At 39.9% G+C, this 25,663-nt stretch overlaps 1 protein-coding gene across 15 annotated transcripts in view; it reads left to right on the top strand.

The window, feature by feature from the left end:
* Window positions 1-10,608, top strand: part of PER2 (period circadian regulator 2) — a 48,379-nt gene extending 37,771 nt beyond the window's left edge. For 14 of the 15 annotated variants that reach the window (XM_074877747.1, XM_074877755.1, XM_074877750.1 and 11 more), the window contains 7 exons: window positions 401-574; window positions 825-1,085; window positions 2,467-3,314; window positions 5,344-5,542; window positions 6,047-6,239; window positions 6,954-7,104; window positions 8,147-10,608. In XM_074877747.1, coding sequence (XP_074733848.1) covers window positions 401-574; window positions 825-1,085; window positions 2,467-3,314; window positions 5,344-5,542; window positions 6,047-6,239; window positions 6,954-7,104; window positions 8,147-8,296 — 1,976 coding nt within the window. In that variant the 3' untranslated portion in view covers window positions 8,297-10,608. The remainder of the gene's footprint in view (window positions 1-400; window positions 575-824; window positions 1,086-2,466; window positions 3,315-5,343; window positions 5,543-6,046; window positions 6,240-6,953; window positions 7,105-8,146) is intronic. The other variant, XM_074877760.1, reaches the window with a different exon arrangement.
* The last annotated feature ends 15,055 nt before the right edge of the window (window positions 10,609-25,663 follow it).

The following is a 25,663-nucleotide window of genomic DNA, read 5'->3' on the forward strand; positions in this document are numbered from 1 at the left end:
AGATAGATGCTTAGAGCAAAGCTGTTAAGATAACCAGCTAATGACAGAGATTAGTGTTCAACAATATGGGAGCTGGACAGGACTTAATCTTAGGCTGGAAGAGGCTAGAAACTTTCTTTGAAAATTGTGCCATGAAAGAAGAGTGAAGACCAGGAAAGAGCAAAAAGTCTTTCGTTGAAAAGATTTGGTTTGGCTATATGTGAAAGTAGAGGATTGGATGTGGTTGCTCAGAAGTTGTTCTATTCCTGAAGTGTTCTTGGTGGAATGCATAAAATAAAATGTTCCTTGTGTGTCTGGTCGAGCACAGTTTATCCTCTGCTGTTTTGCAACCCCAGCAACCTATAATTTGCATTCACTCTTGTTTATGTTCAGTAAACCATGACTTTATTTCTTTTAATAGATCCCGCTGTTCTGAAGGCATCTGGTAAACCAAGTGGTCCCCCAGTGGTTGGTGCTCACTTAACGTCTTTGGCTTTACCTGGCAAGCCTGAAAGCGTTGTGTCTCTCACAAGCCAGTGCAGCTACAGTAGCACCATTGTTCATGTTGGAGACAAAAAGCCACAACCTGAATTAGGTATGATTTTTTGCTAATAAATTTTCTCCAAAATGACAATTGCTAGCAAGTTTAAACTTCAGACATGTGAACAGCTAGTATCTGCTTGTGACTTATATTTTCTTGCAGCTAAAATGTTCCTATGGAATTAGAATAAACAGGGACAGAATTTATATCTTAAATTTACAGCAAAATTGTTATAGAATTGTAATTCATGTACAGAGCTTTTTTTTACTTCATTTTGACTTTTTTTTTCCTTCTATTTCTGTAGAAATGATAGAAGATGGTCCAAGTGGAGCAGAACTCTTAGATGGTCAACTTCTTGCCCCTCCATCTGGCTCTGCGCATGTAAATCAGGAAAAGGAGCCATTTAAAAAACTGGGACTTACAAAGGAGGTTCTTGCAGTGCATACGCAAAAAGAGGAGCAGAGCTTTTTGAATAAGTTTAAAGAAATCAAGAGATTTAATATTTTTCAGTCCCAGTGCAATTACTACTTACAGGATAAACCAAAAGGACGGCCTGGTGAACGTGGTACGGCAATAGTTTTCACGATAAAACTTGTATTTATATAGTTAGTAGATCCTGTTGGGAGGGTGCTTACATTTTTAGCTGTATTGTGGAGCCACTGTGACTAGTGACAGTTGGATGCTATTTTTAAAGTCCACAGAAAAATTTTTTCTGATAAATCTTGCTTGAAGATTGAGAATGGAATATAGCTTTTAATGTAGTAAGTGACATTTTTGTAACTAATGGTTTGATTTTTATCTATTCGCTGTTACTGTCATTCATCTACTTTCAGGGGACCAAATCCATGCTTTAGCATGTTTGCTTTACTGTATCTACGCTTGTATTCCCTTGCTTTTCTTTTCCTTCTGTCTTTCCATCTGTCCTTTTTTTCAGGTTTGTGATTCTGTTTTCAGTCCTTTTTGCTTTACATCCAGTTTTCCCCATTCCACTATTGTGTAATCGGTGAAACAGTCTGTTAATTGCTTGGTTGCCTTTAAGTTAATAATGTGATCAGTGGGATGGAAGTAGCACAGGCTAGATGTAAAGTGAGATTGTTTTGTTTATGAGGACTAGGAACTCTGGATGGCATTTTCAGCAGTGCTTCATACTGATCCGACTTTGTTCCCATTTGAGTCCTGACTTGACTTGGAACAGAAGTCAGACACTCCTAAGTATATTTTTTTACAGATTCTTATCTTCCACTTTTTATTTAAATAGTTATACAGGTCCTTTATTTAGGAAACCTGTTCTTGGAACCCTTTAGTCCCCTTGTGTTCTTTATACTTGATAAACTTTCAGCCTATCTAAATAAGCTTTAGACAAACTAAAAGTTTGAGCAGCTTGTAGTGCTGGTAAATATTTTATGGATTCCCTCATGTCTGTAATCAGATGAACTGACAGCCTTCACCTAGGGAAGAGTCACTTGGCACAGACTTCCCTTAAAATAAGGTTGTAAAGGTAATGTGCTTTTTCCCCTCAGGAAATTCTTCTCTTTTTTTTTCCTCACCTTTTCAATTACACACCTGCCTGACCTTAACTCTCTAGAAATGCTTTCAGTTATGTCCCATACTGTTTTCATTGTAATTGCTGGAGTAAGTAGAAGTTTGCCCCTCTGGGAGTCACTGTTTTGTAGCTTTCAGCTATTTGGGTGTCACACACTTGAGCCTGAATTAATCCACTGCTGCTCTCTTTTCTTCCATGGTGTGTCAGCATGGTTTTTATTGCCCAGTTAGCTTAGCTCTTGTGCTGGAGGTAAAAGTGAACCTGATCCTTTCCCAAATGCCTCCATTTGGGTGGGCGAAGTCCAGAACTGCAGTTTTGAGCAACTTCTAGGGGTGATAATGTGAAAGGGATCCATCAGATTGCCAGTAGGATCCTTTCTGATGTTTGGGGTTTTATTTTGCAGGTGGCCGTGGACAAAGAAATGGCACTTCTGGAATGGATCAGCCTTGGAAGAAAAGTGGAAAGAACAGGAAATCAAAGCGCATTAAACCACAGGAGTCTTCAGACAGTACAACTTCTGGAACTAAATTCCCGCATCGGTTCCCTCTTCAAGGTTTAAATACTACTGCTTGGTCACCATCAGACACTTCACAAGCGAGCTATTCAGCCATGTCTTTTCCCACTGTTATGCCTGCATATCCTCTTCCTGTTTTTCCGGCAGCGGGGACTGTGCCCCCAGCTCCTGAGACTTCACTCTCTGGTTTTAATCAGTTGCCAGACTCTGGAAATACTTGCCCTATGCAACCATCCCAGTTCTCTGCACCCCTCATGACACCTGTTGTAGCTCTTGTGCTCCCCAGCTACGTCTACCCAGAGATGAACAATAACTTACCTCAAACTCTTTACCACAGCCAACCCAACTTCCCTACCCATTCCACTTTCTCTTCACAGACAGTATTTCCAACACAGCCACCATTCGCTACACCCAGCCCTTTCCCACAACAGGCATTTTTTCCAACACAGCCATTCCATTATAATCCACCAGCAGACAGTGAAAAGGTTCCTGTCACAGAGCCACGAAATGAGCCATCCCGTTCCTGCACTCCGCAGTCAGTGGGTCCTCAAGACCAGGCTTCACCACCTCTGTTCCAGTCAAGGTGCAGTTCTCCTCTGAATCTTCTGCAGTTAGAAGAGACCACAAAAACTGCTGAAAGTGGACCTCCTGTGGGTCTACATGGAGCTTTAAGTGAGGAAGGAGCCATAGGCAAAATCATGACAACTGATAACTGTAGTAGAAAGGGATCCTTACCAGTAAGTATGCTGATGTTTTGGGGGTTTTTTAAAGTCTTCACATTCTTGAACATTTCTGAAGTTGTTAATATGCAGAGATGCCTAAAATGGATCTTTTTTTTTTTTACCCTCTCCCTGTTTTCTTGTCTCTGCTACATTGTTTTCAATCCCCTTTCACTTGTGGACCCTATTTTTTAATGATGAACAGTAATCTGTCAATATAATGCCAGGAGTTGGAGTCACAATTGTAGTTAGTAAACGCAAAGTTCAGCAGTCTGTATAAAACATGAAATCCAATCATTAGAATAGTCTTAACCTTTAAAAATTAAAACCACCTTGTTGCTGTTCTTCTAAATTTACACCAAGAAGCTTGGAAATATATCCTGAAACAGTTCAATTTTTTTTAAAAAAGTATGAATATGAATACGTTCATTGAAAAGCACTGAAATAGACTTAAAATGAGCACTTTGTTTTTAGCAAAAAGTATTGGGCTAGTGAATTTGTGTGGAGGGGGGAAACAATCTATAAGTGCTCTGAAAGATGATTTAAAATAAAATCACATCTTTGCTTACAAACAAGCAAACAAAGTAAAGGAAGAAGGAATTATTACTTGCAGACCATAACTTTATTTTTGTTTTATTTGGTGCACTAAAGTGATGCTGAGCTATTTGGTAACTTTTTTTATTACCTGGCTCATTCAAATTTGACAAATCAGTTTAACAGATAACCTTACAGAAACTTCATATGGAGCAATATGTCCGTAAAGGTTTCTGTGATGGAAATATGTAGACTAATATTAGTGTTTTCTAAAGGTACCATAGAGTATTTTTAGAAATACTAAGTCACTGACAGGATGGAGTTACAACCTAAACCTTTTAGACTGGCTCCTTCCTCCCTCCTGCTTTTCTCGTGCTGTGGTTTGTAACTGGTCTCTGCATCTAATGGTGCAGTTAAAGTAGAACAGGGGTTCACTGCTGATAAAAGGAATGCAGGCATTGGAAGGGGTGGCTTTTACTTCTAGGCATGTCTGAGATCTAAATTACTGTAAGGAGTTGGTAAAAAGTATGGTTAGTGTTGATGCTAACAGCTGATTAGATGACTTTCTTTGTGCAGTGAGTCATAAGCATGCATCTACATTAGAAGCTGTAAAGGAGGAGGAAGGAAAACCTTCTGAAAATGCTTGTTCCCCACACTGTGGGGAACATTTAGATCCCCATATTAAACTTTTCTTCCTGGTTAGTTTCCAGATGACTTGCTTTACTCAATATTTACTCTTGATATTGATCCTTAAGGAGGATGAATGGAGGGAGAACAGAAAGAAACGGATTTTGTGATATTGATGTTTTTCTAGAGAAACCTTCAAACTTGATTGATACGGTGCAGAAACTTGTCACATGCTTTTACTACATGCTGGTTACCTCATGATCTTGAGAACAAATACATTTGGTTTTCATTTAAAAATTCTTTATCATACTAGTCATGCAGTTGCCACTTACAAATAAATTTTCAGGGATATATGCATCCAGTGCCATATTGGAACTAATGTATTCTGTGCACTTAGATAACATCTCTGAAGTCTTATTTCTATAAGGACTTCAGAATTTTGCTGTGGTATAACAGTGCCATCATTTGCTAATACAAATCTCTTTGAGGTAGGTTATAGTAGGAGCAACTGCTAGTATGTCTTAGGTAGCTTGGATAGATTCTGACTTGTCCAGGACAGTAGGGGGTGTCAAAACTGAATAGCAAACGGCTTCCTTACTTCCTCACTAAACTGTATATTTTTTTTTAAGAGGAATTGAATTAAAATCTCAGCTTTACTGAAGGACCACTTCTCTGCCTATCACTCCACTTCATTATTCCTCAGCTGGTCTTGGCATATGTTATTGGTGGTTGTCTGTCTTTGAATAACTGTGTAAACATACTAGAATATAAAGTGAAAGGGATTAATACTAAATGTAAGTTACTAGTAATGAATAAGCCTTGTGTTTTGGTTTTTGTGTTTGGTTTTTTACTTTTTTTTCCCCCCCCCTCCCCTTCTTATCCCTAGGCTGAATCTCCAATGGATGCTCAAAATAGTGATGCACTCTCCATGTCTAGTGTCCTGCTTGACATTTTACTTCAAGAAGATGCGTGTTCAGGCACTGGTTCAGCTTCTTCAGGGAGTGGTGTGTCTGCAGCTGCGGAGTCTCTCGGGTCTGGATCCAATGGCTGTGGCATGTCAGGGAGTGGAACAGGTAACACTGGCAGTGAGTACTCTCTTAGCATTTTAGAAGAGTTGGAGCGTGAGGTATTGCAAACACCACTTGAACATCAAGTACTTTATGTAAAAATCTTAGTTGTCTTTAATCCTCATTGCATAGTTTATTCTTGATTTCTTTTTTATTACATAACATGAAAGTTTTTCTATTGTGTTAATTTACAGTATAGAACCTTTTTAAGTGTGCGTAAAATAGCCATTGAGATATTACGTAGGTATGACTGAATAGTGAAGAGAAAATACCATACTCATTCATGTTTCATTTCAGAGTTTTTAATTTACATCAGCTAATTATTCTGAAATTTAATGGAGACTTAGCTTGAGAATTTGAGTTTTAAAAATATTAATGCAGTTACTTAGGGGTGAAAGTTCCCTCTGTTTAAAAAATGAAAAGTGGTGTTTATACTTCCAGTTCTCTTTAATCTCTATTTTCAAAAGCATTCAGATAATCTATGAATTTGACAATAATGAAACTTTACATTTCTTTTTAAAGGTAGTAGTGAAACTAGTCATACCAGCAAATACTTCGGGAGTATTGATTCCTCAGAAAATCATCATAAAACCAAAATGAAGGCAGAAATGGAAGAAAGTGAGCACTTCATTAAATACGTACTTCAGGATCCTATATGGCTTTTGATGGCAAACACAGATGACACTGTTATGATGACTTACCAGATACCTTCACGGTAATTCCAATGTCATAGTCCTTCATGATCTGTATATGTGCTGGGGGGAGCAGGGTGTACAGAGAAGTGTAAAGTCAACCTATTCTTAAGTATGCTGTAAGGAGCAGAAATAGTACTGGATTTCTTGGAACTTGCTTTCTATTGTCATCTTACAGAGGTAAACAGCTTGTAAATGTATGGTGTGGTGCGGGTTTTTTAAAGTTTCTGAAGGAATGTGGGGCATTGGGGGGAGAGAGAACCTTGGCTGCTGAAATAGAGCAGTGTTCTCTAAATCTCTCCCTCTGTCCTGAATTTCAATCCATTCTTGATGACCTCCTTAAACATATCTTACTACTTCTGCTTTAGTATCTCATATGTGCATCTGGTGTCTGTTTTGGGTTGTCCCCCTAGTGAAGGGGAACTTGGAACTTACTGCAGCGGCAGCAGAGGGAAACTGGAGTTCTGGGTTTCACCAGTGGTGCTGCCTGAACAGCTCTAAGAAAACTGTTTTCACTGATGGGATTTGAAAAGACAATGAGCCAGCAGAGATGCGTTTAAGTTGTCTGCATTTGCTGCTGAAATAATGACACTTAATTTTCTTCCAATATAAGATTTGTAAGCTTAACATTCCAGAACAAAAATAGTCTTTTAAATGTTAGTATTTGACTGTGTAACCTTATATAGGCATAAAGCCCAGAAACTTGAAGCTCAATTTCTAAATACATTTTATTTTAGAGATTTGGAAACTGTTTTGAAAGAAGATAAGCAGAAATTAAAGCAAATGCAGAAACTACAGCCAAAATTTACAGAAGAACAAAAAAGAGAGCTTATTGAAGTTCATCCATGGATCCAGCAAGGTGGACTCCCAAAAACTGTTGCTAATTCTGTAAGTTTAAATGAGTTAGTTACTCTTGCATGTATAACAGTGCTTAAATTATTAGCTGCCTATGTTAGATTTTTACATTCCTGTTGCTATGAAAGCTAAAAGGTAAAAAAATTGATTCATACTTCCATGCAGTGGTTTCTGGCTTGATTTAATCTACCCTAAGTCTTCTTTCCAATGGGAAAGTCAAAGCAGTGGTGATTACAGTATAAGGAATTTCCTTTCTAAATTTCTGTACATCTGTTTAAAATCCTTTGTCAACACAGCCAGGAACTTCACTATGTAAAAATCTCTATTTTGCGTGCAGAAATTTATGCTCATTGCATTCTAGAAAGTGCAGAATTAATGGGAGTACCGTTCCTTTTTTCTACTAGACTTCTCACACAAGTTCATCTCTTGCTTTGGTTCTATAAGTGGAATGGCTTGAAAAGCAAAAAAAGAAAACAAAACAAAGCATCCTTGCAGTTTTATTTGTTGTCTGTGTATTTTAGTTACTCATACACAAATACCTGATTGCATTCTCTTTTTCTCTAAGCTTTCCATCATTTGTAGCTCTTTTGCACATAAGTTATCAAAGGCAGAGGCTCTCTTTCCCTTGAGTATTTCAGAAGTCAGTGTAACAATTGCAGTGGAATCCTAATGCTGATGTTAATGTTACTGCAACATCAATACTATAGCATGCAACTTGTGTAAGCGTAGGGTTGCTTCAGTCTCTTAAGTGCTGCAACTGACAGGAACAGATTACTGCAGGGTTAGCAATCAAAGGGAGGAAAAGGTGACTGGAAGTGCATGTAAAATGTCAGTGTTATAAATGATGTACGACATAACTGCTTCCAGTAGAGTTCTCAAGTACCTGTATTGATTTACTGCACATTATAAAATGATTGTGTGGGGGAAAATTGGGGAGTGGAATATATCTTGTAATCGCAGCATGGATGTAAAGGTTCCCATGGAATCGGGGATTGCGTGCAAATGGACTGTTGTTTTGAAAAGCTTTTTTTTTTTCTTTGACTTATGAGTGTTTCTATAATTTTCTTCTTTTTAGGAATGTATTTTTTGTGAGGACAATATACAGAGCAATTTTTATACATCATATGATGAAGAAATTCATGAAATGGACCTTAATGAAATGATTGAAGACAGTGGGGAAAACAACTTGGTTTCCCTGAGTCAAGTCAGTGAAGAACAAACATAGCCTTTGAGCCGGTTGTTTTCAAAGCTGCTTCAAAACTACGGTGATGATGCATAAAGGTTTTAATCTTGCATCTAGCAAGATGAATCCAGTTCAGAAAAACAAATGCGTTTTTCTTGGTCTAGAAGAGTCATTTGTGAATGAATCTCTTTTTAAATGGTGGCAATCTCTTCCCAGTAAGGACGTTGTTGAAGATGGTATAGCTTTTCTTTAAAAAAGAAAGACTCATTTTGCACTTACATGCCTCAAGTATTTCTTTATAAACTATAGAAAGTTTCATTGATGCCTACTATTTTTTGTAGAGTGGGTTAATGAGTACTGAAAATCCCTTTATGTACGTACGTACGGTTCTTCACATCTCCTTTTGGTAATGATTCAGCGTTATAAATTGTTCTAGCAATTTTGCTTAGTGGCTCTTTAGCATTGTTCTTAATATTTGAAGTGGTCCAGCATAGTAGAAGAAATAACCTTCAAGTGAATCAATTCACACTTGCCCTTCTCATATCAGTTGATCCCATCCTCTTTATTTCCCATAGTTTTGAATGTAGGAACCCTTTTTGTCTGAGAAATGTTGAACTAATTTTGTAAGGTGGTCTTGGGTTAAAATACTTATGTGAATGTGTAAGTATAGACAAGTGCTGACAACTTTGTAGCCTTTTATTTAAATGGATGCTGCAATACTATGAACTGTTTATTACCTAGAAGCATCATTTCTGAGAATTTATACACAAGAAATCTTTATGCTTAAAGGTTTTAAGTAGTAAGACCACAGAATGACTGCGTATGATCCAGTGACTGTTAGACAAAGATTGGTATGACTTTAACCTTTATTTCTGATTTGTTCTGTCAGGAGGTTGGCCATCAGTTTTTTCTGTGTGGCTAAACAAACATCAAACTTAAATGTGACAAGAGGTTTAGACATTTCTTGTCATTTGAAGATAGTTCTTATAAAAAATAAGAAAAATAAGGGATTTTGCGAATAGCATTGACTTTCACTATGTTTGAATTGCATAATCTAAAACTTAGTGTGGCTGGAATCCTTTGCTGTCAAGGATTTAATGCCTCTGAGATTGTATTGACTTGAATATGTGTACTTTATGTTCTTGTAGTGTTTATACACGTTGGATGTGGGAAGAGAACACAAAGGAGCAACTTTACTATATTGGTTAGTTAAAGGACATTTAGTTACAACATTGCTAGATGTCAGCTGTAGGTCTTGGGGTGAAAAATATGGAGAAATGCAGTTAACTTTGATATGTTTGTCTTAAAATATTTTTCATGGAAAGCATTTCCTTTTTTATTAGGGTAACATTTCTATTCACTGAAATTCAAGGTTATTTTCATTCTATAAAAATAATCCTCTTTGCGTACAAAGAGGATGTGAAGTTAGATCTGACAGCACCAAAACCATGCAGAAGTGACTGGTATTTGCTTAGTGGAAGAAATAATTTGTGTAAAGTAATTAGTTGTTAATTGGATAGTGTCACGAGGAAATCTACATTGGAGACAGGTTCTGCAGATAGTGCAGAGTATGTGAACTTGTGAAACAAGTAGAATCACAATTTTAAAAGTAAGTATCTTAAATGTAGTGTGAAGCACTACCCAGCAAGATCTGCTTCCTGTCTTTAATAGTTTAGCAAGGTCAAACTTAAATATATGTAAATATAAACTGAATGAGAAATTTTAAAATGTTGGTGTTCAAGTCTGATGTATTAAATGTTTTAATCATAAATGGAACAGTGCAGCTATACCAACATATTAAATATATTTCATTTTTACATGTAACCAGAAATAGTTTTAATTGGACCAGGGTTTGGGAAAAATAAAAGCTTTATATAAAAGGAGTGCATCATAATTATACAAATTATTTTCAGGGACTTCTCAACCACTTTGAACTTCTTTGCTTTAGCATGCTTTTTTTTGCTTTTTTTAAATTTGTTCTCATTTCTTTTTTTTTTTCAATGACCATCTTGTAACCATAACTTAGTGAAAGGAAGAGAAAAGTATATTTAGAGCATTTTGTGGATGTGCTTACTTATGGACTTAATCTTGCATCCTTAAAGTGTTTGCATTTACAGGGTGGTATTAAAATATTTTCCTGTAACTTTAAATCTACATGCCTCCATTTATAGATAAGATTCTGAAGCTGTAATTTTTCCAAACTGTTGTAAGATGATTTATTTGTGATGACACTTTGTCAACATGTCAACAATGTTTTCTGTACACTGTGCAATATATTTTGGTTTTGCCACTTGTGACTAATTTTTATGACTTTGCTTTTTAGAAAACTGGTAAATAAAACAGATATATTTTTAGTTGCCTTTTTGTTTCTTGAGCCTTCTACTCCATGTGAGAAGCAAAAAACCCATGCATTACTGATAGTATGTGAACTGGTATTTCAAACTGAAGAGCTTGCAAGCCATGAAGTTAGTTGTGGCTTACTGTCCTGAAGTTAAAATTGTTGCCAGCTTGTCTGACCTGTAAGTTTAGTGGTCAAATGGAAGAATGAATCTTTACATTGACTAGTCATTCTGAAAACGCGTACAGATTTACTGCCTGGAAAAGCGTATGCAGCTGGGTTCTCGGTGTTTATTTTTCAAAACCACCAGAATGCATGTTGTCCTTTTTACTTTGTTTAATGTCAGCTATGGATACCTTTTCTCCTGCAGCCCTCTGTGGTTTTATACTGGTAGCCTAGAGGTAGAGAATTCCAGTTATGCCCTTTGGATTTGCTTTATGTGGTGATTATTAGTCTCCTGTTGTGGTGTGAAGTGTCATGTCTTCTGAAGATTGCTGAAGCTCATCAAGCTAGTGTACTTTCGTGTTGATGATCTTGTTTTATACTCCTGAGTGGACAAAGTGGGGATGCTTGAAGACTTCTATTTTCACACTTTGAGCAGTGATGTGGTTTAGTGGGTGTGGGATGCTGCTTTGGACCACCCCTCCAGTTTAGGAGGTACTCAGGTTACGAGACCCTTGTTGTGTCTTTTTTTTTCCATGACTGTTTTGAGAGTTTTGTATTTTTTTACAGAACAAGCTAGTGCAAACCTTAGTTTGGTTATAAGGGACCCAGATATTTCTATGAGCTGCAAAATCAAGGTGTTCCTGTACCACAAAACAGTTCATATAGGTGAATTGCCTTCACACCAAGGGTAGAATTGTAGTGTTGTGCACTGTTGGTGAGACATGCGTTTTAAACCATGCTTGTTCAACACATCATTCAAGTCCCTTTGAAGTCTTCTGAATGGACCCTAAATACATGAGCAGTTCTCTGTATGTGAAGTCTGAAAACACTTCTCTCCTAAGGGTACCTTGGTTCCTTGCTTAGCTAAACGTGCAGAGGAGAGATGTACTGATGAAGCAGTTTACAGAACTACAAATGTGAGTGTCATGCACATATACAGGGTGCCTGTAGAGCAGGTATTGTGCTAGCACTTGGCTGTAAGTTTTAATAATTGATCTATAACGCTGAGAGAAGTGAAGTGCTGCTGACACAATAAATTACCAGGTAACGTTTCAGTTATTTCTGCTTCTGGTAATTTTTTGCAGTTGTAAATGTAATAAGAGTACGGATTAAAAGTGGCTTCAGGTATGTGTGTACTCCTTGGTGATGGGCCTTCTGTCAGCACTCAAAGATAATGGTTTGCTTTACACTGCAGAACTGTTGGGAACAGTCTTCTGTCAGAGAGAGTTTCTCCCACCTCAGCAGCCCCTAGGCGTCACTGGTGTCCTGTGGTTATATTTGGCAGTTTGGCCGCCCCTGTTTTTCTTCTATCCAGCTTTTTGGCCCAATAATAGTGAATGCAAATATAAACTTTCTGCTTGGAAAAGGGAAACAGACTATTGAAAAGCATTGGATTTTAGTCTACTTAACAGCTGTCGTGAATTTGGAGAAGAAAAATGCTCAGTTAACTGAGAATTAAGTTCCTTGATTGTTCTTTTGTGTCTCTAGCAAGGGAGGAAAGAACCTAATGAATTGGTAAGGTAGTGAAATGAGTTGCATGCTTCTGGCAAAGAGACAAATGAATGACTTAAAAGGAGAATAATGTTTGTAGGTGTAATTTCCAGAAATTCCAGTGTTTACTTGCTTACGAGTGGTTAGGAGCTTGAGAAATATATTTAATCTATTGAGCTGTTCATTACCTTGTTCGTCAGCATCTTTTTCTTGAGGGCTGTGGAAGAGGGCAGTATTTTTAGAGGTGGTACACAAAGTGTATAATAACTTTGTCAGTATGCTTCACAGGTGCAACTTCAAAAAACACACAAAAAACCACCCCATACCAAAACCCAACTTCTGCCAGGCTTCCTAAGTGGAAAAGAATTACAAGACTGGGTAGAAACCAAGACAACTGAACTCTCAATGATGGGTATTTCTCTTGGCATCTGCTGAAAAAAATCTGAGGTACATCAGAGTGCCATGTACAATAGGAGTGTGTGTGATGGGGTTTTTCTACAGTATTTCTGGCTCTGGATTATATCTAGTAGTTGCAGACAAAAAGAAGCTGCTCTGGCAGCACATGAATACTGTTTAACCCTAGTGGACAATATGAAAGTATGAAAACACTTGCCATTTGCTAGTAAGGAATGCTTTTTAGCTGAAGAACTCACTGTGAAGGAGGTCCGGTGTTCTGAGGCACTGTAACAGAGCAGTTAGGTGGCAGGCCCTTTGCTTCTGGTGTTACACCTGGGAAAAAAAAAAAACCACACACAATCAACCAACACCCTCCCCCAAACAAAAAAAAAAACCTCCAAAACACACACACACACACCCCCCCCAAAAAAAAGAAAAAACAAAACAAAAAAAACAACAGAGTAACCCAGAACTCTTCAGCACTGGATTAACCAAAAGGAGCAGGTGCTGTGGCAGAACTGTGATGCATTTCTAGCGGTGGGTGTAATGATTTCAGTGTAATACAGAATGGGGAAATCAGCAGTGAGACAGTTCTCAAGCACCTGCCGCAGCTGGGGTAGATGGCTTGGTGGGAGCCGTTACACCATCAGCCTTAGAGGGACATACTGCTTTGCACTTCATGTATTGTTTTAATTAGACAAAAAGAGATGAATCTGATGATGGATTAGAATTTCCTGGTATTCCAGGATTTGTCAAGGTGTGTTTCTTTCTCTGTACATTAATACAGTATGACAGAATATACTGAATCTGTTACCACCTTTAATTTGTTATAATGGTCTAAAAGTAAATTGTTTGTCTTGCTGTTGCACTGTCAACTTCAAAAATTCTACTTCTGTCCAAGAAAATACGGGCTGTACCTTTTTTCTTTTCAAATGTACTTGGCCATTGCTTTTCTAAGGTAAGGTCAACTGCTTTTCCCTTCTGTTGTCCCCAGCTGATGCCCTTTGAAATTTCCTGTGCCCTTTTGCATAGGGAAACCAAAAGAAAACCAAACCTAGAAACCAGAAAACCCAGGAACCCAATCATACAAGTGCTGGATAAATTTAGCAAATGCATTTCTCTAGTTGGCTTTAATCTTTAATTTTCTTAGCTGCAGGAAGCAGAGGAAGGTTTGGGTGGCCTGTGCTTACCTCCACTCCGATTCGATGGGTGCTGGGACTGGCATGGCTCTGTTCTGCGGAGCCCTGGCAAGACAGACTCAGTTCTTCCAGCTTCCCAGGTAAGAGTCACATCTATGGGGTGTGGGTTGTACACAGGCATTTATACTAACTGTTTAATCTGAACCATCTGTCAATTCTGTGTGCTGTGACTTGTGCCCCTGCTGACTGCATCTCTCCAGCTTTTAAGTGTTTGCTGTTTTGTTGGGAGCATATACAAAATTACTGGACTGTATAAAGACTGAAGTGATACATAAATTTGGCTCAGTGCTTTTCTTGTGCTTGTGTTAATAAACCTCTCTCACCTCCCTTGACTTCCAGTTTGAATTTTGAATACTGACAAATCTATCTTCCCATATTGTGGAAAACTATTTTTTTTCATGGTTCAGTTGCATTTCTAGATTTGGTAAGACACCAGAGGTTGATGAAGAAAACACTTAGATTGTAGACCAACTTCTTTGTGCTAAGCAATTAGGAATGGCAATAGCTGCAGTGTGGGGGATACTGTTGCTTCTAGAGTCCTAAAATAGGTATTTTGTTTCTGCAGCAATACAGGATTCTAAAAAGTAAAATAACATCTTGTTATTTTTCTCTTGCAGTGACAGAATGCATGTGACTTACTATACCAACCAGTATATTTGAGTATCAGATGGTATTAAAGTGAACTTGTATTCTTTTATTGTGCAATGTAATAACTATCTGCTGGAATTGTTTCTTTTCCTGTTTGGGCTAAATGAGGTTTTAATTTACTAAAAAAATAAAAATTGAAAGAAAAAAATCTCTCTAGGAAATAATGGAGTTGAAGAAAAAAATACACGTCTGCATCAGAGCACGGAATACCCAAGAATGACCAGACACTGCTCTGGCTGCAGGATGATGATCTCCGGAGTGGCGCGGAAGGCTCCGTAACAACCCCAGCCCTCGAACTGAGCTCTGCCAGCTCTGCGGCTGCTCTGCCTGTGCCTTCAGGCCCTTATCCAGAGACTCAGTTACCAGCCAAAAGCAGTATCTTAAATATTGCAATTTGTGCAGTTAAAAAAGCACGTGGGGTGACACAATGCAGAAAGAAGTGACAACGTGAAGAATGTGGCCATCAGGAGTTATTTCCAGTGTCTGTGGGCAGTTGTCTTTACAAGCTCCTCCTTTTTTGTGTTCTGAAGAGCTGCTGCCTGCCTGTGAATAGTGAAGACTCTGTCCCAGCTGCTCAGTGTGGGGCTGGGAGGATGGGGAGGAGTGCCTTCTGTTCAGATCTGATTTCTAGGAAGATGCATACCTCTTCCTAAACTCCACCTCCCTGCAGGCGGCTGAAGGCTGGAAGGCTTTTGTTCACTGTTGGTTGCCTTGAAGTTCTCTTTTGCCTCCCCTCCTTTCAGAGACAATTTCAAATATAAATATATATATATTTTAGAATTGTGTTGAAATTTGTAATTGCCAAAATCACATGGCATGTAAAGAACTAGGAAATTCTTCCATTGTCTTTAGCTATGCATATACAAAAAGATGGTTACCAAACTGCTTACTTCAAATGGAGGCTCCTAATGCTTTGGATGTAGTCAGGCAGTGTATTTAATATTCTTCTAATAATAATTACCTTGTGTTACATGAGTGGTGAATTTAAATGAGATCAACTATAAAGACCTGATTATGAAAGCACTTCTGTACAACATTGTTTCATTAGTCCTACCAGGCCACCTAAAATCCCTTCCCTGTACATACTCTGCCATTATGAGGTGATAAGCGCTTAAGTCTCAAAGTTAGAGTTTTCAGGGGTTTCTGGTTTGGATTTTTGTGGAAAAATCTGTTTGGTGTGGGGTTTTGTTGTTTGGTTGGTTTGGGTTTTTTTTTTATTTTAGGGGTTTTTTTTTAAAGTTTGTCTGATAGTCTGTTAGCTAACACGTTAGCAAAATAAAGGTGTCTATATCCTAATCTAAGTAAACTGTTTATAGTCTTGAATTGATTTTGCAGCAGAATGATATAAATTGAACCAGACTGCATACTGTAAATGGTTTAACAGATTTCACTTACTGACAGAATTAGTTTGATGAAGTGATATATGACTGCCTTTGTCACCTAATTTAGTGTTCATAGGCCTGTGAAGTTTATGGTGTTAACTTTTACTCATTAGGCTGACAACGGTGGCTTTACAGGTAGAGCCTTTTTGAATGTATTTGACAGGATCAAAGGGTCCAAATGCTCAGGAAGTTGTTGAACAGTGACGCTGCCCATAGTGCCTTCTGAGGGGTCAAACTGAACTCGTGCAGAGGAAGGTCGGGATAGCTTGGCCACCGTGATGTAAATCCTCCATGTGTCTGAAGGAGCTGGCTGTAAACTAGGTCCAGGAAGCTCAGCAGTGTGATCTAATGTGTTTTAAGAAGTGTCTATAAATGGAGATGGTATTTATCACCTAGTTGATTTATGCAGTCTAACTTGTTTATTCAAGCAATTCCAAAGAAGGCTTTTAAAACTTTCAGATATAAAATCTGTTTTTTCAATTGAGAGGAGGGTTTGAGAGAGAAAAATCTATTATTTGTTTTGCAGGAATGTTCCGGGAGTATGGATGCTAACAGCCTTCCCCAAACTTCGGAGACTTTGTCAACACACGTAGTAGTGACTTGAAGCTGAACGCCACAACTTACTGTGAGTAAATTGCTGTAACTAAATGTATCCACAGCCTTCCAAGCATTGTGTGTTCCGTACCTCTAAGCCTGTTAGATAAGGCTAGGGTTGAACTGTGACACCTGGGCTATATATAGAAGGTGGGAAGTTCGCTGCTCTGGAAACATTTGGGTGGTTGCAGTCTGGTTTGTGACTTTTGTGAAAGAATTGGAGGAAGAGGATAATAACACAGTTCCAAAGGGCACTGCCTCTTTGAAATTGCTTAATGCTGCCTTTTAAAAAATAGTTTTATCAACAGCAAAACACAACTTTATCTTTCTTTAGGCGAGATGTAGTGGTTCCTTGTCAGAGAGAGAATTTGAGGAAGAGATGAAGGCAAATGTTTCCTGAGTCATGTTGATATCTGGACCTTTAGGAATGGTTTGGTTGAACAGGGATGGGGAGTTGTTAAAACACAAACACAAAAGAAAAGCACAAGGTTAAATCTGTGTGCCTCCGTGATCTGTGACCATAACAAATGAGAAAGTTTTCAGAACAGGGAAGGCTGGAATTGTCCCATGTCAGACAAAAAAAGAAAAAAAATAGAGGGAGAGAGAAAAAGTGATGTTTAGAGCTTTTGGCAAAAGAAGCTACAGCTGCAGAACCCAGCCCCAGGAAGGGCTGTGTGCACCTGGGATCTCTGCTAAGCTACATTCGTGAATTGTCAGAGTCTCAGTACAGATCTGAACTCTGAGGTAACCTTCAGAAACAGAGTCAAATCAAAATTATGTGTCCAGACACTTCAAATCTTGGTATCTTTGAAAACCAAAACTCAAATAAGTAATTAGGCCATTTGAATCTCTCTATGGTTTTATTCAGATCAATGTATAAAATAACTTTGTCTAAACAGTTTCATGATATTAAATGTTCTCCGAAAACAAAACCAGTGAGTGCAAAACATGAAAAATGATACTCTTTTGTTTCAGGGGAAGGACAGGGGAAGTGGAAGCCCTTCCGCTTTTGAAGGTGCATGTGTTTTATTTCTTGCTGCTCAGATGCCATGGTTACAAGCACTGTGGAAAACAAACCAGTGGCACCAGGTAGGCTTCCCTGCTATTTTCCAGCAGTCCCGATCTCTCTGCCTGCTGGTGGGATTCTAACAGGAAATGGAGCAAGGCTGAACACTGATGTGTTTCAGCAACGGAAAGGACCAAATGTCAAAATCTTCTGATGGGGCCAGAGAGCCAAATCCTCCCCGTTTCATTGTAGGATTCTGCTACATTTCTAGGGGGAATGTATTGTGAGTAGCAGTTTTGGTTTGGTTTCTCGTCAAGAAACGAAGGAAAGATGAGGGCAACACACTTAGCTGGCGACTTCCCCACAAACTGATTGTTTTCTCAGAAGTGGTGAAATGAACTGAGATATCCAGCTAAATCCCCTACTACTTGTTTGGCTGACCATCGCTAGTTTTTTGTGGCAAGGACGTGTTTGTTACAGGTGATTCAATGTGTTCAGTGACTATGTAGTGACTGTCTGTATATGCTGTAATGTAAAAGTAGCTAACAGTAGGATTATCAGGCTAAAGAGTTGGCCTCCGTGTATTCAAGATTTAAAAGTACTTGGTGTGACATCTAATGTATTCAAGGAGGGAGGTAATACTTGAGAATTCCCTTGGTCTTGCCAGCACCGTGGGGAACCATTTTCCCAAAGCAGGCAGGCAGTAGGCTTGGAAGCATGCCATTTGGGAGCAAAAGGGAAAGAACAAAAAAAAACCCACCACCAAACCAAAAAACATGCTTGAATGCATGTAACTTTTCTTTCCTGATCTATATATATTTTACATGACACTGACTTTCTTTATGTTTGCATATTTCATTTCCCATCTGGCCTGTATCATTTACGTCTGTTAATTTAACATGCATGTGTGCGGCTGAGTCAGAGTGGTCATTGCTAGGCTGGCCAAGGAGAACTGGCCTCTTCAAGTTTGGGGTTGGATGGGAAAACCTGTTTGGGTGACCAAATAAAGGAAGAAGATAGAGCATATGCATCTGTGATTCACCCTAGATACATCAACATTTGCTATTTATGCAAAACCTTAGCGTTTCACTCAGTATTTGAGTCTTATAATATTTTATTCATAGGATACTTCAGAACATAAATTTTGAGGAAGTTTTTCTCAGCTGAATTGGCCAGTTAGGCAATAAAAAGCCTACCTTGAGAGATGTGTGGCCAGTTCTTCACTAGCATAATTCTGGAGGTAAATCCAGACTGCATGAATAGAGGAGAGGGGGAGGAGTGTCCAGCAGTAGACTCCGTCCTAGAAAGCAGAGAAGCCTTTGCTTGCTTTGAGTGTACTTACTTGAATCTCATGTATAATACAAATTAAAGCACAAGAAACCACTGGCTACATTCAACAGCAGTCAATCCTGCAACTGGCAGCAAGAGCCTTGATATCAGGGAGGACTTGACAGTTTTGAGATGAGGAAATGCCCTGGCCTTAGAGATTTGTTCTCCCTCTTAGTCTAAGAGAGTTCTTTGCTGCAGTCCCCTTCTCTTTTTCCTCTGGCAAAAAGAAAGCTTTTTCATCAGCTCCTTTGCAGCATTTCCCCCCTTGTATCTGTGCTATAAATAGATTGATTATAATAGCTGTAAAGTGGTGTGTAGCTGTATAAACCCACAAAAGATGCAGCCAATTTGTTGGCAAATTCTCTTTTTATCTACTCTTCCCCTCTCAAAAACCCCTGAGATAATAATTCTCCCTTCTTTGTAAAGCCTTGCTAGAACTATACAAGAGCAAAATGTTATTGGTTGTTATAACAACTGGTGCATCAGTATAATATTTTCATTGCATCTTTTAAAATTTTTAGGACATAAATAAATTCCCAGGTGTTGAAGCAAGCAGATAGTTATTACTAATTGCCCTCCACGGAAATGCAGCCAGTAGACCTTCTAGCAAAAAGCTGAGAGGTAAGAATCTGTGTGTGTTGTTTAGTTGGAGTTTTTTGTTTGTTGTGGTTTTTGGTTTTGTTTTGGTTTTTAAAGGGTTCAGGGAGTAGATTGTAATTTCACAAACAGAGGAGTGGTGATTCTGGGAAGGAATGGGAGTGGGAACAGAGTCTTAAGCACAGAGCGCCAGGATCTTGGGGTTTTGCATTGTATTTTGAAGACTCTTTGTCACTGGAGTTTTTGAGCCTTGGAATGATGCTCTGGTTCAGCACTGGCTGAAAGGATGTGAATCATTTTTCCTGCTTCCTGCAGCAATTGAAAGTGCAGTCTGTCCTGCTGTTCCTGAATCACCCTGACTGCTGTGCTCTGACAGCCAGCGTGGTCACCTCTAAGCAGCCAAGTGCTGCTGATAGCACACCGCAGCAGAAAAGAGCTGTGTAGACCTGTTGGTTGGTTTGGTTGTCCCTGTTGTTCTCATGACAGTGCTGCTCTGGGCAGCTCTTCTTGTGCATCTGCACAGGGCACATAAGGTATGATGTGGGAGTAGTTGTGCCCTTTGGGTCTTACAACCCTCTTTTTGAGACCAGGCACGTTCAGAAGCATTCCAAATTATGTGTCACTTCATGTAAAGCTTTCTGGGAACTAGACGTCCTGGGTGCTCTGTACAGGCATCCCAAAGCTCCTGCTTGTAGGTTGTGGTCATGGACTTCTCTCAGAACCTGTGTTGGCTTATTAAGAAACTGCTGGTTCAATGGAGGGGTTAATGAGTGGGAGGCTTGCAGCTGCTGTGAGTAGCAGCTACTCCTTGGAGACTTGCTCTAGAATCCTAGATTTTGGTAAGAAGCTGTGCGCTCCCTCTGCCTGCATGAGGGGATTCAATTACACTTGTTTTCTGACTGGTTAATCTGCTCCTGTGAAGGATAGAAAGAACCTGGACCAGATTCAGATGCGTGTAATGTAGTCTCAGACTCCTGGTACTCTGCAGGTGTCTGCAGTGCAGGAAATGAATCTCTGTATGTTGTTTTGGAAAGGGGCAATGTGGAGGTAGATACCACCCATGTTGGGGGTCAGCCATGAGTAATGAAGACACACTTGTTTTATGAAGGCTGGTCATAAATGCCACATAGCATTTGCAGGTCCAAAGGAGGCCAATGCACTACAAATGTGTGTGATTCAGGCCTTGGTGAGGCATATGGGTGCTATGAACAAGCTCTCCCAGTTGGCGGAAAAGTTTGATGGGGCTGATAATGGAGGAGTCATGTCTCTTCTGGGCTTTTTTCCTCCCCTTCTCAATCTGTGGAACACCGATTGCAAGGGCTGTTCCGTGGTGACAGTTGAAGGCATTCTATAGGGACTTTGCTTAGCACAGCTTGGTTCTGGTGAACTCAGTTTAGGGTAGGGAGAATGAAAGTCTACAGTTTTACTAGTGTTCCTCTTAATTATGGATGTTCCAAACCCCAAAACACAGCAAGGGTTCCACAGGGGACCACTAGAAGCTGAAACCCGTTTTGCAACACATACCTGAGTGGATATGCAGTCTCCAGGCGATGCCCAGTAATCTCCCTTTCCTCTCAACGGGCACATCATTTTAAGGATACTTTAAAGTGTGCCTCTTTGGTGGTGATTTTAAATTAGGCTGCTTTACTTTGTACTTAAATGGTCTAGGAGCTTTGCAGAGTTCAGCTGAGGGTGAATGAATCTGGGCAATTCCTGAAGCATTCTGCAAACATATGTTTGAAGATGCCCTAGGTCTGCACTTTCCCAGGCAAAGAAAACTACTCACCATGCTTTCAACCTATATTTTAGCCTGAGATCAATGTAAAAACTAAAAAAAAACATAAATTGAGGTAATTTTATACTTAAGAAATCTAAGGCCAGAAGGGATCAGCTAATATAATTGCCTTTATGTTGTTGTTTTACTAAGTAGTTTTTGTTTGTAACCAAAGCCACTTGTATTTGTTTTCTGGAAAGATATTCTGTCTCACTTGACCTGATGACATTAAGAGAAAGCAAATTCATGGCTTCTTCCAGTGTCTAATAACAATCTTTTTTTTTTGTTGTTGTTGTTATTTCAAACAGCTTGGACCCACTATCCAGTGTTTAGCATTTAAGGCTCTACTTTACTGGATTCAAAGACTTCTTGAACCCATGACTGCCTCGGCTGGTAAGTGAGCAATATAACACATGTATAATATAACATATGCAGTGTAGCTAATCAAATCGCCCTCAATCATCTCATTTAACTAAATTAAGCTTAAAAATCTCTTGCTGTAAGTGTATTTTCATGTTCGAATGTTTTCTGCACCAGCTTTTTTTTTTTTAACCTTCTTAAAATGTAGTGCAATGAATTGCACTTGCTGAAGAATGTAATGAAATGCTGATGTTGTACAGGGAGCTACAAATCCCTTGAAGGAGAGAGACTGTTTTTCCCCCTTTTTCTTTAGCTTAGTTCATGCAATAGTCTGAGAGTCTTAAAGTGTGTGATTTAATGACACCATCCATTTAGATAACTGAACTCAGGAAATCCCTATAAGAAGGAGTATAAATGTCACTTGGAACCAGGTATCTCATGCAAGAAAATAAAAATATATCTTAGGAAGCAGAGGAAGGATTAGGCTTCTGGTTAAGACAGCTGGATTAGTGGATTGTTTGGATCCTTGGGTTTTCCACATGCTTCCTGCATGACCTTGTTCAAACCATTTTGTTCATCTGTGGAGCAAGATATTCTTCTCTCCGGTCACATCCATACTGGCTTGTGTGTTTCCATGGTCCAAGGGAGCGTGGCCCAAGCAGTGGCTTGTGGGACAAACTCAGCAGGAGACATGGTGTTCAGCCCAATTGTTCTTATCACCAGAGAAAAGAAAGAGCTGCTTGGCCAAAAGTCTCGGTGTGTTCCAAAAGCTGAACTAGATTTGTAAAACCTGTGTGTCTGCACCTCTAACCCTGCAGGGTAGAATAGTTAGGGCTGGAGACCTGCTTTGGAGTGTGTGTGTGTGTGCATGCACATAGCTGTACTTGGAGATGGGCCCATAAATTGGAAAACCCTGAAATTGAGCTCTAACAGTTAGAGATGTCAAGACTGGATGGTCCCTTGGGGATGTTATCTGTGGAGAGTTTACCATAACATGGCAAGGCTCTGGATGCCTGGATTAACCAACATTCATCCCAGCACTCTTCTCACAGAAATAAATCCTTTTTTGTGACTTGTTTCAATAACATTCTGCTAATGGCAATATCTTGAATGGTAAGAAATGTAAACTCTCTGTGTTACAGACAGGAATGAACTATCTGTCTAGCAGAAACTTCCCTCATGATGTCTGTGTGCATCCCCTAACCCTGCTGCTGAGGGCTGGACTGAATTTTTATTCTTATGTTTAATTTTTTAATTGGAATAGAGACTGCAACGTTTGTTTACTGGGAGAGGGAAAACTCTGTAGAGAGCTATGTGATACTTAGTAGCTAGTATCTCCTAGTGGGAGACAAAGGAAGATGTAAGTTGATTTGGACAATCTGAAAGTTTGATCTTGTCTCCTGGCCAGAGAGCTCTGACAAAAGACCTGCTACATGTTGCCAAGAGGTTAGGGGAAGGTTTGAACTGTAAGTCCTCCCAGCTGACCTGGTCTAACAAGGAGCAGTTTTCCCCTGCAACAGGTGTGAGTGACTGACATGCAAAGAGAGGAGAAAATGAGCCCTTCTTTCTATTATTCTTCAACTGCATATCAAACGAGAGTATTCCTGTTAGTGTGCTGCTCCTCTCTCCTTTTACAAGGCGGTGCACTGTCAGATCAGATAGTCTGTTTGTATTACTTTGGAATGGAAAAGAATAAAGGCAGTTTCTATAAAGAAGGACTTGAAAAGGCTTCACTGGTTTTTTCATCAGAGCTGCTGGAAACCTTCCTTTCCCCTCACTGCCCCTTCCCCAGTCCCACCCCCAAAATGCTCACCTCTTCCTGCCTTTGTCAGGGAAGTGTCAGAACTGACACCTTTGCAGTAAGGTACAGAAATGCAAATGGAGAAATCCAGCAACACCTAATCAGAGGATGTAAACTTTCTGTGAACCTAATTTGTGGATTTAAAAAAAAAAAAAAAGCCATATTGCTAACACATTTCTAAAATGCTTTTGACACTTTAAAAAACTCCTAATAGTACTGCTTTGACCTGGCTTTTTCTTTTCAGCTAATACAGGACTGAAGTGCACAGGGGAAAGGCCTGTTATCCCTCTGCCGTGGCTCTTCCTGACTGTCCTGGCTTTGGGAGGGCAGGTGGCCGTGGCCAGCAAGCTTGCAGCCCCTCTGCCTGTTTCCTTCCGCAGCAGCGGGGATGGGATGTACCTAGATCTCCAGCTGTTGTGGCAGATGTGCAGCGAGCTGTGTGGGCTCACCAGCCTGAGGGTTACCCCAGGTGTGGGAAGTGCAACAGCACTGGCAGCAACATACACAGGAATGGGAAAGGGAGCAGGTAAAGGGGGAAGGCCCGCTTCAGCTCTGATTCTCAAGGGCCAATAGAGGAAAAGTTAAGCAACACATCTGCAATGCTGCTTAGCAGAGATAACTCTGCTGCTAGCTCCCCCTCCCCATCCACTGCTGAACCAAAGCTGGCACTTTTATGTTGACTCTTGGCTCTGTTTCTGTCACTGAAGTGTCAGGGTTTGCACTTGCTTTCACAGCAGCATTACAGAAGAGCCCTAACCTGTGGGTCTTTCATCTCATGGAAATGAAGCCAAGCCAAGCTGCCTCCGGTGTTCTGCAGCAGCAGAGGGGCCTGAGTGGCTGCACCAGCCTGGCATCAGCCCTGGATGTCACAGCCCGAGACAGCCGGCTCAGGCAAGTATCTGCAGCCTGATGCTGCTGTGTGTGTGTGTGTGCGTGCTGTTGTGAGCCACAGGCTGGGCTGCTGCTGCTAAGGGAACAGGCTCTGGCTTTACCTCCCTCCAGAGTGCCTTACAGAAGGGGCTGTGTGTGCTAGATGTTAAAAGCAAGGGCCTCTGACTTAGTGTAGCAGGGTAACATACTGTGATGTGTAATGTGTGACCTTCCCCTGGTGATTACAGTGAGTTATTATCTGGGCTAATTAAACAGAAACGGAGAGTGAAGTATCAAACACTGTGATACTTTGAGGAAGTAGCTTTATAAAAATAAACCTGGCCTTGTGCTGGGGCTAGAGAGGTGCAGGCTCAGTCCGAGAGGTCATCTTGTGTGTAGGGTGTTACCTCTAGTGCAAGTGTCCCAGGCTCCTCCTTCATTTACACTTCAAAACGCTAACCTCCCTCCCTAAAGCAGAAAGGTCACTACAGTAGCTCTCACCTCCCCCTGCTCAGCTGGGTCTTTGCCCTTCTTCCCCGCCCCGCCCCCCCCCCGGTTCAAAGGGAATTTAGTGCAAAATGGGATGAGAAGAACCAAACAAATTTGATGGCCATCTTTGAATAAGACACCCACCTTGGGTAACTTAAGGACAATTACAAAGGAGAGGTCTTACCAGTATCTTAGTTTCCATTTTTATTATTCCATAGGGTTGTTAACAAAAGAAAGTTACATGTCTAATCCCCTGGTAGGTAGGTTGCTTCTTTTCTTGCTTGTTCTATGTTTGGGAACTTCCATGCATTAAGCAACTTTACTATCCTTTTTGTTTTTCTCTTTACAAGGAGAGCTCTCTGAAAGGTATTACCATGGCACAAATAACCTGGCATGTCCCAAAAGTAGGAACAGGGGAGGTGTCAAATGTCATGTAGAAGAATGCCAAGGGTCCCCCATCCAGCCCCCTAGAAATATTTTTTAATTCTAAATAAGTCTCCAAATCCATTGCACACTCTGTTCAACTCTGCACTCGAGTGCAAAAACCAAAAATAAAAATCCAAACACCCAAATCAAAACCAAACCACCAACCCCCCTATGAAGTCATGCCCCAGGAGCAGATTTGCCTAACAGTTGTGAAGTTAGGACTGTAGATGTATGAGCAATACCTTCAGAGGGCAGATCGAGTAGGTTTGAGACTGGCATTCAGATAAACTAGCCCAGAAAACTGTGGCCCAAGATCAACCTTACACTAGTATGACCTTGCTCACTGCAATAACTTAAGCGTCTTCTAGTACTAAACAAAAGAAAATTTGAATTCCAGTACTTGAGCTAACAATGCTTGGTACAAGAATTAAGTGCTTAATTACCAGCATTGTTTCCACAACATAACAAAAGTATGTATAATAGGGAAATGCATTTCAATTTTTTTAACCGGTTAGAAGTGTATCACACTCCAGAATACATGCAA

Source organism: Strix uralensis, chromosome 9 (assembly GCF_047716275.1).
Source record: "Strix uralensis isolate ZFMK-TIS-50842 chromosome 9, bStrUra1, whole genome shotgun sequence".
Lineage (NCBI taxonomy): Eukaryota > Metazoa > Chordata > Aves > Strigiformes > Strigidae > Strix > Strix uralensis.